We start from the raw sequence: 14759 nt of genomic DNA, 5'->3' as shown, positions 1-14759 counted from the left end.
TAGAAAGAAGAGATGGGTCGTGTTGCATGTTGGGGAACCTTTAGGGAGGTGTGCGTCGCAACACCCTTTTACTGATAGTTATGACAATAGGTTGGAATGCAAATTCTGCCTGGGCAATCTCCAACCTGAAGATTGATTTCTCTAACTTCCAGTAATTTCTTCCCCTCCTCACCTTTTCTCTTTTTCCATTCCTCCTTCTGGTTACCCACTCACTCTTTCCCTTTTCCTCACCTACTCGCTCTGGTGCCCCTCCTCCTTCCCTTCCTCTCATGATCTACAGTCCTCTCCTATCAGATTCCTTCTTCTTCAGCATGTTACCTCTTCCACCTATCCCCTCCTAGCTTCTCATCTCATACCCCTGCCCCACCCTTCTCCCTCACTTTGCTTCACCCATCACCCACCATCTTGTCCTCCTTTCACTTCCTCCACCTTCTTCTCCTGGCTTCTGCCTCCCTCCCTTTCCAGTCCTAGTGAAGGGTCTCAGCCTGAAATGCCAACTGTTTATTCCCCTCCATAGATACTGCCCGACCTGCTGAGTTTCTCCAGAATCTTGTGTGCGTTGCTCAATATTTTCAGCATCTGCAGGATCTCTTGTGCTTCTGGAATACTGGGTGGTTTTCCCAGGGAGTAAGGCTGATCTCCTCTGTTCCCTTCCTCACCATGAACCAACTGCCCGTCTTCATTCCCTTATCTAGTTCCAGCTATTGGTATTGACATTAGAGTATTAATGTCACGTGCACCGGAATACAGTGAAAAGCTTGTTTTGCATGATGTTCATACTGGTCAAATCATTACACAATGCCTTGAGCTAGAATAAAGTAAAACAGTAACAACACAGAATAAAGTGTAAAACCTACCAAAAAAAACCTGCTGTGCTGGTAAACAATAAAGTGCAAGATCGTAATGAGGTATATTGTGAGGTCGAGAGTTTATCCTATCGTAAAGAGTCTGATAACAGTGAGATAGAAGGTATCCTTGACTTGATGGTGTATGCTTTCGGTCATGTATGCCTTCTGCCTGATGGGAGAAGGGAGAAGTTCGAGTTGAAGTTTACTGTCATTCAGCCCTATACACGTATACGGCTAAACGAAACAACAATTCTCGGAACCAAGCTGCACAAGACAGTACATGTAACTCACATACAACCACTAAAGTACTATTACCGCAAATAGATTAACAAATAATAAAACATATTTCAGAATATTGACACTTATTAAGGTGCATTTATGACTCAAGCAAGAAACTAAAATGGTTTAACATCACTTCAGTAGTTTTATGGCCTTGGGGATATAACTGCCTCCCATCCTAACAAATCTTGTCCTAATGCTATGGTACCTCCTGCCTGAAGGTAGTGAGTCATAGAAGTTATTTGATGGATTGGAGGGATCATCGACAATGCCAAGGCCCCTGCGTACACAGCACTCCTGATAAGTATCTCTGATGGACGCAAGAGAGCCTCCGATGATCCTGTCAGCCTCCCTGGCAATCCTTTGCAGGATTATCAGGCCAGAAGCTTTGCCATTCTCATACTAGATGATGGTGCAGATGTCAATAGGACTCGTGTAAAATGGTTAGGGTGGTGTGGGCTCAGGAAGTGGAGACACTTTCTTGACTAAAGAGGAGATTTTAATGGACAAGGTGAGACCATCTGTTATGTGCACTCTCGGAAGCTTGGTGCTCCTAACTCTCTCCACAGAGGTGCCGTTTACGTGCAGTGTGGAGTGGTCAGCCTGAAGTCCACAATCGTCTCTTTGGCCTTGGCTACTTTGAGAGTTAAGTTGTGCTCGCGCCAGTCTGCGAGCTGCTGGAGCTCCTCCCTGTGCACTGTCTTGTTGTTGTCGTTGATGAGGCCAACCACTGTTGTGTCATCAGCAAAGTTAATGATTCTGTATGAGCTGGGACTAGCAGCACACACAGCAGTGCGTCAGCAGCGTGAAAAGCAGTGGGTGAGCACACAGTCCTATAGGTGGCGCTGCTGCTCAGTGTAACAGAGCTGGAGATGGGGCTGCTGACAGGGACTGACTGTGGTCTTCAATCAAGGTCCAGACCTAGTCACAGAGAGAGATGTTGAGACCCAACAAGGACAGTTTATCTACCAGTTTCTGAGGTACAATTTTATTAAACGACGACCTGAAGTTGATAAACAGCATCCATTTGTCAGGTGGGACAGGATGGACTGGAATACTGGGGCCATGGCGTGGTCAATGGACCTATTTCAGACCATAAGACCTGGGAACAGAATTAGGTCTTACGGCCTGCTGTGCCATTCCACTGTGGCTGATTTATTATCCCTCTCAACCTAATTCTCCTGCCTTCTCCCAGTAACCTTCGACTGTCCTCATCGGGGGGATGATTCCTTGGTATTATCATTTCAGAGTAGCTGTCCAGCCCGTAAGTCCCATCACCATGAAAGCATAAGACATAGGAGAAGGATTAAGCCATCCGGCCCATTGAGTCTGCTCCACCATTTCATCGTGGTTGATCTATTGTCCCTCTCAACATCTTTCTCTTGCCTTCTCCCCGTAACCTTTAATGCCCTGATTAATCAAGAACCTATTAACCTCCACCTTAAATATTCCCAATGATTTGGCCTGCACAGCCATCCGTGGCAAAGAATTCCACAGATTCACCACCATCTGGCTGAAGAAAATTTTCCTTATCTCTGTTCTAAATGAACGTGTCTCAATTCTGAGACTGCCCTCTGGTCCTAGACTGCCTCATGTTAGGAAACATCTCCTCCACATCCACTCTATCAAGACCTTTCATTTTTGATAGGTTTCAATAAGATTCCCCCGCTCATTCTTCTAAACTCCAGCAATTGCAGGCCCAGAGCCGTCAAATGTTCCTCATATGCTAACTCTTTCACTCTTGGGATCATTCTCGTGAATCGTCTCTGCACTCTCTCTCCAATGCCAGCATATCTTTTCTCAAGTATAAATTGCAAAACTGCTCACAATTCTCCAAGTGCGGTCTGAGCAATGCCTTGTAAAGCCTCAGCGTTACATCCCTTTGCTTATATTCCAGACCTCTCAAAATGAATTTGCCTTTCTTACCACCAGCTCAACCTGCAATTTAACCTTTAGGGAATCCTGCACAACAACTCCCAAGTCCCTTTGCCCCTATGATTTTTGAATTTTCTCCCCATTTGCAAAATTGTCCACACCTTTATTCCTTGCACCAAAGTGCATGACCATACACTTCCCTACATTATATTCCATCTTTTTTTGCCTCCTTCCCAAATCTAAGCCCTTCTGCAGACACCCTACTTCTTCAACACAACTTCCCCTTCCACTTGTCTTTGTATCATTTGCTAACTTGTCCACAAATCCATCAGTTCCTTCATCCAGATGATTGTATAAAGAAGTGGTGCTAACTCTGACCCCTACAGCACACCACTAGTCACCAGCAGCCAACCAGAAAAGGCCCCCTTTATTCCCACTCTTTGTCTCCTGCCAGTCAGCCAATCTTCTATTTAGTCTGGTACCTTTTCTGTAATACTATGGGCTCCTAGTTTGTTAAGCAACCTCATATGTGGCAGCTTGTCAGAAGTCCTTCTGGAAATTTAAATGAACAACTTCCACTCACTCTCCTTTGTCTATCCTGCCTGTAATTTACTCAAAGAATTCCAACAGATTTGTTAGGCCAGATTTCCCCTTCAGAAAACTTTGGTTTGTTTTATCATGTGCCTCAAAGTACCCCAAAAATATCCTTAATAATAGACTCCAACATTTTTTCCATCTACTGAATTCAGGCTAAGTGGCATATAAGTTCCTTTCTTCTGCCTCACTCCCTTCTTGAGGAGTGGGGTGACATTTGAAATTCGATCATTACTATTGCCTCCACAATCTCTTCAGCACTTCCTTCAGAACCCTGGGGTGTAGTCCATCTGGACCAGGTGACTTATCTAACTTCTGACTTTTCAGCTTCCCAAGCACCTTCTCCTTAGTAATAGCAACAGCACTCACTTCTTCTCCCTAACACTTGCCCATTTCTGGCATTCTATGTTCCTCAGTGAAGACTGATGCAAAATACTTCTTAAGTTCCTCCACCATTTCTTTGTCTCCCATTATTGCCTGTCCAGCCCACTATTTCAGCAGTCTGACATCCACTCTCATCTCCCTTTTACCTCAACGATATCTTTTAAAAACTTTTTGTATCTTCAGCCCATCAGGAAGAGAGGCCTCACTGTCAATGACGCATAGGTTAGACTTGCAGTCCATTATGGTCTGAAAAACTTGACAACTGCACCTTGTGACTCTGGTGTCACAGAAATGGCTGTGAATTTTCTGTGAATAATCCCGTTTTGATGGCACAGGAAAGCAAAGCTCTTGCTGTCCGAAGAGCTGTCTCATTCTCTGATCTAAAGGCAGCATCCTGATCTCTCAGCTTCTGATTTACTCTCTCGGAGATGTGTTTAATAATGGTGACGTCCCCAATGCATTTCTCCATGTAGCTAGTCACAGATCCCACATATTCATCAATGTTATGTGATGGTCATAGGTAGCCACCTCCCTGAATATGTTCCAGTCCATGTTTTCAAAACAGACAATGCCTGGGGTGGGTGGGGTCTTTGTTTATGCTGGCTGCTTTACTGAGGCAACAAAAACTATCAACAGAGGTGATAGCAGGGAGGCCGGCTCCCGTGATGAGCTGAGCTTTGCCCATAGCACTGCAATTTCTTGCAGTCACAGGCAGAGCAGTTGCCATAACTTTCAGATAGGAAGCTCTCTATGGTGCATCGTTAAAAATTTTTGAGTGTCCACCAGGACTTGTCAAATTCCTTTAGCCTGCTGAGGATGTAGAGATGTTAGTAAGCTTTCTTGGCAGTGACGCCGTGGTTGGACCAGAATCGTACCTGGTTTCACCTATCGCCTCCCAGTCTCTACCTCTACCATTCCACCCCCCGCCCCACCACCCACATCCACCTGCCCACCTTCTTCCCCTTGTCTGTGTTGCATTCTGACGTGTTTCATCCAGGGTTGTTTCTGAAGTCAAGAAAGAGGCATAAAACTTGTGGCTTCACAATTGTTTTATTAAGTGCTAATAGTACAAAGAGAATTGGAAAAGGGGATTAGCAAGAGAACAAAGAATGGAGAATTATGGCAGTACAACATCTCCGTCCTTTTTATACCATAGGTAGAAAACATTCCTTTCAAATTCTGCATCACTTTCTGGTATGGTGGGGGTGGAGGGGCTACTGCACAGGATCAAAAGAAGCTACAGAAAGATGTAAAATTAGTCAGCTCCATCATGGGTACTCGCCTCCATAGCATCCAAGACATGTTCGAGGAGCGGTGTCTCAGAGTGGCGGTGACCATTATTAAGAACTCTCATCACCCAGAACATGCTCTCTTCTCATTGTTACCATCAGGTACAGAAGCCTGAAGTCACACACAAAACGATTCAGGAACAGCTTCTTCCCCTCTGCCATCTGATTCCTAAACAGACATTGAACCCATGAGCACTACCCTACTTTTTTATTATTTCTGTTTCACAGTATTTTTAATTCAATGATTTAATACTGTATTCATATATTTACTTACTGTCATTGATTTACTATTTAATTTTTTTATATATTACTGTGTATTTCATTGTTCTATTGTCACAAAGTTAGTAAATTTCATGACATATGCTGGTATTAAAACTGATTCTGATTCTGAAATTTGTAGACAAGAGTTAACCAATCAGATAGCACTAATTCAAATAATGCATTCCCAGTGAAGCTTCCAGCATCACGCAATGCACTGTAACCACTAAGGGTCACATGGAACAATTTCACATAACAATTGCACAATGCAACATCTGTTTCCATCTTTTGCCCACTAACCTCTCTTTCAACACTCCCTACCTCACCCTGTGTCAGCCTGCATTACCCAAAAGCCTGTCTACCCAGGTTATGGATAAATGCTAGGGGTAACTGCAGACCTTGATTGTTCCTTCAAAGAGCTAGTACCAGGGATGAGCAAATGCCTCCTCCACTGTAGGTCTGTGCGTTTGTTTCTGAGCATGAAAGGGTTGGTTACAGCCTTGACTGAGATGTTTCTTCCCCAGGGCATCAACCTGAGCGGAGGTCAGAAGCAACGGGTTAGCCTGGCCAGGGCAGTGTACAGTGATGCTGACATCTGTATCCTGGATGACCCCCTCTCCGCTGTCGACGCTCATGTGGGGAAGCATATCTTTGAGCAGGTGATTGGCCCAAATGGTCTTCTAAAGGACAAGGTGAGTCAGCGGTGGAAGGGGCAGGAGTTAGCTATTTATCAGCTTACTGCCCGTTAGCAAATGACATTTAGGGCAGCAATGGAAGTTCTCCGACCCTGGCGGTGTTTAGGGCTGCCTCGCGGTTTTCACTACCGTCAGTCATGCAAGTCCCAGGTGAAGACTCAGAAATACAGTCACACTCAGATGTAGAAAGATTATTCTTCATTGCTGTTTCCAGAAAGTTGGCAGTCAGGGTTATTAGCTGTGAGTTGAAACCCCATCCAAACCAGGCGGATTGGCGGATCACTCTTCATCCAGACTCGACCCTTTACCTTTGTCCTGTTTGGCATGGATGACCCTGCCGAGAGCCAAAGCATAAAGCCCTGATTCCTTCCAACTTTGCTCTCTGGGTTATTGAGACATGCAAACCTCCAAGCAATGACAAGGTTCTGGTCTTCCTGGAAGCGATTTATTGAGAGAGAGGCTAATTTCACTATTAGCAGCAATAACTGAAGTCTGTCCTTTCACACAGTCCTAGGACAGGGACAGCAAGGGTTAGATACAGAGTGAAGCTCCCTCTACACTGTCCCATCACACACTCCCAGGACAGGGACAGCACGGGTTAGATACAGAGTGAATCTCCATCTACACTGTCCCATCACACACTCCCAGGGCAGGGACAGCACGGGTTAGATACAGAGTGAAGCTCCCTCTACACTGTCCCATCACACACTCCCAGGACAGGGACAGCACGGGTTAGATACAGAGTGAAGCTCCCTCTACACTGTCCCATCACACACTCCCAGGACAGGGACAGCACGGGTTAGATACAGAGTGAAGCTCCCTCTACACTGTCCCATCACACACTCCCAGGACAGGGACAGCACTCCCCATAACTGCATGGGTGTAGAGGGCTGTTCCAGTTTCCTCTCACATTCTAAAGACATACTGGTTAGTAAGGGTTAATAAGTTGCAGGCACGCTGTGATGGCATTGCTGGGGGCTGCCCCTTCCCTCACCCCCACATATCTCCGGCCTGCGTCGGTCACTAACACAAACAACAAAGGTCACTGTATGTTTTGATGTGGTGTTGTAACCAGTCCATGTAGCAAAGCTAATTTTAATCCCATTCAGGTCAGTTGATTTACTGACTTCCACGCACATTGGTTTTGAGTGTGATTAGATCAAAGGCATTCCCTATTGAAACCCTGTTCTGATTTTCTGACTAAACTTCTGTTTTTTTTTGAACAGACCCGAATCCTTGTCACACACAATATCACTTTCCTGCCTCAGACGGACAACATTGTTGTGCTGCTGGATGGCTCAGTGTCTGAAGTAGGATCGTACAAGACATTAAAGGAAAACAGGGGGGCGTTTGCGGACTTCCTGAACACATACGGGGAACAGAATCAGAGAGAAGAGGAAGAGCCAACAGGTAGAGACTGTTCAGTGTTGTATGTCTAAAGAAAGGGAAGGGTACACTGTTTGGAATCCACCTGCCTATATACTAGGGGAGAATCACATATAACAGGTAATTAACCAACCGGTACATCTTTGGGAAGTGGGAGGCAACAAGATCGTCCAGGAAAAAACCCGGGAAATCCATGTAGTCACAGGGAGAACATGCAAACTCCACATAGACAGTGTCCAAAATCGAGATTGAACCTGGCTCTCTGCCGTCAAGAGGCAGTGATTCAAACAGCCTGCCACTTTACTTTAAATTCTGTTTATTTATTTATTCAACACAGACTAGGCCCTCCTGGCCCTTTGAGCCGGGATGCTCATGCCCTGACAACTCAGACTCAACCCCAACCCGATGACGGAACAATTTACAATGACAAATATATCTTTGGACTGTGGGAGGAAACCGGAACAGCCAGGAAAAAACCTGGGAATTCCACAAGGAGGATGTACAGGGACACCTTGCAGAGGGCGGCAGAACTGAACTCTGAGCTGTACCAGCATCGCGGTAACCTCTACGCTGCCGCGGCGCCCCTCTACTCAGAGCGCACACTGAATGTACGCCTGGAAATGATATTAGGCCATAAGACATAGGAGCAGAACTAGGCCATTCAGCCCATCGAGTCTGCTCTGCCATTCCATCATGGCCGATCCCGGATCCCACTCAACCCCATACACCTGCCTTCTCGCCATATCCTCTGATGCCCTGACCAATCAGGAAACTATTAACTTCCAACTTAAATATACCCACAGATTTGGCCTCCTCCACAGTCTGTGGCAGGGCATTCCATAGATTTACTACTCTCTGCCTAAAAAATTTCTCCTTACCTCTGTTCTAAAGGGTCGCCTCTCAAATTTGAGGTTGTACCCTCGAGTTCTGGATACCCCCACCGTAGGATACACACTCTCCATGTCCACCCTGTCTAGTCCTTTCAACATTCGGTAGGTTTCAGTGAGACCCCCCCGCCCCCCATATTCTTCTAAGTTCCAGTGACAACAGGCCCAAAGCTGCCAAATGTCCCTCATATGTTAACCCCTCATTCCTGGAATCCTCCTCTGGACCCTGTCCAATTACACCACATCATGGGGCCCAAAACTTTTGACAATACTCTAAGTGCAGCCTGACTAGTGTCTTATAAAGGCTCAGCATTATCTCCTTGCTTTTATATTCTATTCCCCTTGAAATAAATGCCAACATTGCATTTGCCTTCTTTACCACACACAATCTTAACTTGTGAGTTAACCCTCTGGGAGTCTTGCACGAGGACTCCTAAGTCCCTCTTGGCATCAGCTCCGGACTTTGGAGCGAAGGCTCCCGGTTCAAATCCAGCCGGCTCCCTTGCACGCTTTCCATCCGTGCTGGGTTGAGCGTCGAGCTAGCAACTCAGCCTCGTAAAAATAAGAAAGCCCGCTAAAAAACGCCGTCATGATGGCATCCCGATGACTCCACTCGGAGTAAAGGGCTTTCTTCTTCTTCTTGTACAGACTCAACCTGTGAATGAACCATCTGGGAGTCTTGCAAAGGACCCCCAAGTCCCTCTGCACCTCTGATGTTTGAACCTTCTCCCGATTTAGATAATAGTCTGCACTATTGTTCCTTTTACTAAAATGCATTATCATACATTTCCCAACACTGTATTCCATCTGCCACTTTTTTGCCCACTCTAGCCCACTCAGCAGGTGACTGGTTGGATGCCAATGACTAGTGGCAGCTGTCAGTATTGGGACAACTACTTTTCACATTGTTCATCAATTATTTAGATAACAGAATTGATGCTTTGTGGTGAAGTTTGCGGATGATAGGAAGATAGGTGAGGGCTAGGTAGCACTGAGAAAGCAATGCAATTGCAGCAGGATTTAGACAAATTGGAAGAGTGGGAAGATTGGAAGAGTAAGAAAGCCCGCTAAAAAACGCCGTCATGATGGCATCCCGATGACTCCACTCGGAGTACCTCGAAACCTTATCCTTAATAATCGACTCCAACATTTTCCCAACCACTGAGGTTAGGCTAACTGGCCTATAATTTCCTTTCTTTTGCCTTCCTCCATTCTTAAAGAGTGGAGTGACATTTGCAATCTTCCAGTTCTCTGGGACCATGCCAGTGTCAAATAATTCTTGAAAGATCATGACCAATGCATCTGTTACCTCTTCAGCAACCTCTTTCAGGACTCTGGGATGTAGTCCATTTGACCCAGAAGACTTATCCACCTTAAAGCATTTCAGTTTGCCTAGCACTTTTTCCTTTGCAATAGCAATGACACTCACTCCTGGCTCCCTGACACTCACGGACCTCTGGCTCACTGTTGGTGTCTTCCACAGTGAAGACAGATGCAAAGTACCCATTGAGTTCATCTGTCATTTCTTCGTCCCCCATTACTATCTCACCAGCATCATTTTCTAGTGGTCCAATATCAACTCTCCCATCCCTTTTACTCTTTATATAACTGAAAAATCTTTTAGTATCCTGCTTTATATTATTGGATAATCTGCACTCATGTTGCATCTTTTCCTTTCTTATAGCTTTCTAGTTGCCTTTTGTTGGATTTTAGAACCTTCCCAATCATCCAGCTTCCCACTCACTTTTGCTACCTTATATACCCTTTCCTTGGCTTTTATGCAGTCCTTAGCTTCCCTTGTCAGCCACGGTTGCCTATCCCAGCCATTTGAGAACTTCTCCTTCTGTGGGATTTATCTATCCTGCACCGTGTGAACTAACCCCAGAAACTTCAGCTGTCTCTGCTCTACCATCATCCCCACCAGTATCCTCCTCCAATCCACCTGGGCAAGCTCCTCTCTCATGCCTCTGTAATTCCCTTTATTCCGTTGTGTTACTGATACATGTGAGTTATGCTTCTCCCTCTCAAACTACAGTATGAATTCATTCATATTAAGATCACTGTCTCCTAAGGGTTCCTTTACCTTAAGCTCCCTATTAAGATCTGGGTTATTACACAACGTTCAATCTAAGATAGCCTTTCCCCAATTAGGCGCAAGCAATAACGGCTCTTAAAAGGCATCTCGTAGGCATTTAACAAATTCCCTCTCTTGTGATCCAACACCAATCTGATTTTCCTAATCCCCTTGCATATTGAAGTCCCCCATTATAATTGTATCATTACCCTTATTACATGCCTTTTCCAGCTTCCTTTGCAATCTCAACCCCTCAACTAGGCTATTATTTGGAGGTCTATATATGATTCCCCTAAAGGTTTTTTAACCCTTGCAATTTTTTAACTCCACCCACAAAGATTCAACATTCTCCGACCCTATGCCACCTCTTTCTAAAGGTGTAATTCCGTCCACACCACTGCCTATGCCTTCCTGCCTGTCCTTTCGATGCAAAGTATATCCTTTGATATTAAGTTCCCAACGATGACCCTCTTTCAGCCACGACTCAGTGATGCCCACAATGTCATACCAACCAATCTGTAATTAGACCACGAGTTCATCCACCTTATTCCGGATGCCACACATGTATTTAAATACAGCACCTTCAGTCCTGTATTCTTCGCCCTTTTGAATTTTGCTTCTGTGGTACAATTTAACTCTTTGCTCTATCTGCATTTGTACCCAGTCATTGGCTTGTCCTTCCTTACATTCATGTTACACTCATCATCCACTTGTAAACCTGCTGGCTCATCCTCAGCTCTATCATACTGGTTCCCGTTCCCCTGCCATATTAGATTAAACCACTCCTAGTAAATCTTCCCGCAAGGATATTGGTCCCCCTCAGATTCGAGTACACTACAACCCATTCCTTTTGTGCAAGTCCCACCTGCCCCAGAAGAGGTCCCAATTACCCAGAAAGCTGAATCCCTGCCCACTGCTCCAACTCTTCAGTCAGGCATTTATCTGCCAGCTCATTCTATTCCTATCCTCACTTTTGCGTGGCACAGGCAGCAATCCCGAGATTACTACGCTTGAGGTCCTGCTTCTAAGCTTCCTTTCTAGCTCATTGTATTCTTTTTTCAGGACCTCCTCCTTTTTTCTACCTATGTCATTGGTACCAATATGTACCATGATTTCTGGCTATTCACCCTCCCTTTTCAGGATATTGTGGACGCTGACACTTGGGAGGCAAACTACTATCCTTGTTTTCTTATCTTCTTTTCTTTTGTTTTCTCCCTTACCACCATTCAGGGCCCCAAACAGTCCTTCCAGGTGAGGCATCACTTCACCTGTGAGTCGACTGGGGTGATATACTGCGTCCGGTGCTCCCAATGTGGCCTTTTATATATTGGCGAGACCCGACGCAGACTGGGAGACCGCTTTGCTGAACATCTACGCTCTGTCCGCCAGAGAAAGCAGGATCTCCCAGTGGCCACACATTTTAATTCCACATCCCATTCCCATTCTGACATGTCTGTCCACAGCCTCCTCTACTGTGGAGCTGAAGCCACACTCAGGTTGGAGGAACAACACCTTATATTCCGTCTGGGTAGCCTCCAACCTGATGGCATGAACATCGACTTCTCTAACTTCTGCTAAGGCCCCACCTCCCCCTCGTACCCCATCTGTTACTCATTTTTATGCACACATTCTTTCTCTCACTCTCCTTTTTCTCCCTCTGTCCCTCTGAATATACCTCTTGCCCATCCTCTGGGTCACCCCCCCCACTTGTCTTTCTTCCCGGACCTCCTGTCCCATGATCCTCTCGTATCCCCTTCTGCCTATCACCTGTCCAGCTCTCGGCTCCATCCCTCCCCCTCCTGTCTTCTCCTATCATTTTGGATCTCCCCCTCCCACTCCAACTTTCAAATCCCTTACTCACTCTTCCTTCAGTTAGTCCTGACGAAGGGTCTCGGCCTGAAACGTTGACTGTACCTCTTCCTACAGATGCTGCCTGGCCTGCTGCGTTCACCAGCAACTTTGATGTGTGTTGCTTGAATTTCCAGCATCTGCAGAATTCCTGTTGTTTGCGTTAAATCCTTGTTTCCTTTCTGCGTCCACAGAATCGCCTATCTGTCCCCCTGACTATATTACTGCTGCCATCCTCTTCAGTTCCCTACCCTTATGAGCCACAGGGCCAGACTCAGTGCCAGAGGCAGGGCCGCTGTTGCTTCCCCCAGGTAGGTTGTACCCCCCAAATGTACTAAAAATGGCATACTTATTGTTGAGGCTCTGCCACAGGGATGCTCTCCACTATCCGATGTTCCCTCTTCCCTCTCCTGACAGTCAACCATTTATCTGTCTCCTGTAGCCTTGAATATTCATTCGAGGAATGTGGGTTTGCAGCCTGAGCCAGCATTTAGTTGCTCCTTTCTAGCTGCCCTTGGGAATGTGGTGGTGAGCTGCCTTCTCAGACCACTGCAGCCCTCGAGACGTAGGGAGAACCACAGCACTGTTCAGGAGGAGGCTCACACGTTTACACTTTCTACAAGGTTTAGGTTTACTATGGACTGTACACTGAGGAATTGTGATTGGGAGTTAGTTCATTATTGTCTCATTCACAAACAGTGAAGAGTTTTTGTTTGCATGTCATTCAGACAGATTGATCTGTATATTAAGTCCATTGAGGTGGTACAGAATGGAGGAAAAAATCAAATCAGAAGTTAGTGTTACAGAGAGAGTGCAGTACAGGTAGACAGCTATAGAATAATTGCCTTAATGAGGTAGAATGAGTTCATTTTTATCATATAAAAATTCTTATAACTACTGGGTGTTTTTTATAGACCACCCGATAGTACAGGGACATCGAAGAGCAAATAGGGAGACAGATTCTGGAACGGTGTAATAGTAACAGGGTTGTCATGGCTGGAGATTTTAATTTCCCCAATATTGATTGACAACTCCCTAGAACAAGGGGTTTCGATGGGGTGGAGTTTGTTAGGTGTGTTCAGGAAGGTTTCTTGACACAATATGTAGATAAGCCTACAAGAGGAGAGGCTGTACTTGATCTGGTATTGGGAAATGAACTTGGTCAGGTGTCAGATCTCTCAGTGGGACAGCATTTTGGAGATAGTGATCGTAATTCTATCTCCATTACCGTAGCATTGGAGAGGGATAGGAACAGACAAGTTAGGAAAGTGTTTAATTAGAGTAAGGGGAAATATGAAGCTATCAGGCAGGAACTTGGAAGCATAAATTGGGAACAGATGTTCTCGGGGAAATGTACGGCAGAAATGTGGCAAATGTCCAGGGGATATTTGAGTGGCGTTCTGCATAAGTACGATCCAATGAGACAGGAGATGATGGGGTACAGGAACCATGGTGTACAAAGGCAGTTGAAAATCTAGTCAAGAAGAAAAGAAAAGATTGCAAAAAGGTTCAAAAAAACTAGGTAATGACAGATCTAGAAGATTGTAAGGCTGGCAGGAAGGAGCTTAAGAATGAAATTAGGAGAGCCAGAAGGGGCCATGAGAAGGCCTTGGCAAGCAAGATTAAGGAAAACCTCAAGGCATTCTACAAGTATGTGAAAAGCAAGAGGATAAGGCATGAGAGTATAGGACCAGTCAGGTGTGACAGTGGGGAAGTGTGTATGGCACTGGAAGAGATAGCAGAGGTACTTAATGGATATTTTGCTTCAGTATTCACTACAGAAAAGGATCTTGGCAATTTTAGGGATGATTTATAGTGGATTGAAAAGCTTGAAGATATAGACATTAAGAAAGAGGATGTGCTGGAGCTTTTGGAAAGCATCAAGTTGGATAAGTCGCCGGGACCGGATGAGATGTACTCCAGGCTACTGTGGGAGGCAAGGGAGGGGATTGCTGAGCCTCTGGCAATGATCTTTGCATCATCATTGGGGATGGGAGAGGTTCCGGAGGATTGAAGGGTTGCAGATGTTGTTCCCTTATTCAAGAAAGGGAGTAGAGATAGCCCAGGAAATTATAGACCAGTGAGCCTTAATTCAGTGGTTGGTAATTTGATGGAGGAGATCCTGAGAGGCAGGATTTATGAACATCTGGAGAAGCATAATATGATTAGGAATAGTCAGCATGGATTTGTCAAAGGCAGGTCGTGCCTTACGAGCCTGATTGAAATTTTTGAGTATGGGACTAACTACGTTGATGAAGGTAGAGCAGTAGATGTAATGTATATGGATTTCAGCAAGGCATTTGATAAGGTACCCCATGCAAGGCTTATTGAGAAAGTAAGGA

The 14759-nt window shown here is 45.4% G+C and overlaps 1 protein-coding gene across 3 annotated transcripts in view; it reads left to right on the top strand.

Annotated features, from left to right (window-relative positions):
* The window catches only part of abcc2 (ATP-binding cassette, sub-family C (CFTR/MRP), member 2), a 120786-nt gene that overhangs the window by 64965 nt on the left and 41062 nt on the right, over positions 1-14759 (top strand). For 2 of the 3 annotated variants that reach the window (XM_063071334.1, XM_063071332.1), the window contains 2 exons: positions 6052-6219; positions 7449-7632. In XM_063071334.1, coding sequence (XP_062927404.1) covers positions 6052-6219; positions 7449-7632 — 352 coding nt within the window. The remainder of the gene's footprint in view (positions 1-6051; positions 6220-7448; positions 7633-14759) is intronic. The other variant, XM_063071333.1, reaches the window with a different exon arrangement.

Source organism: Mobula hypostoma, chromosome 19 (genome assembly GCF_963921235.1).
Source record: "Mobula hypostoma chromosome 19, sMobHyp1.1, whole genome shotgun sequence".
Lineage (NCBI taxonomy): Eukaryota > Metazoa > Chordata > Chondrichthyes > Myliobatiformes > Myliobatidae > Mobula > Mobula hypostoma.
Note: the sequence above shows the minus strand (reverse complement) of the source record. Positions and strands in the feature narration are given on the sequence as shown.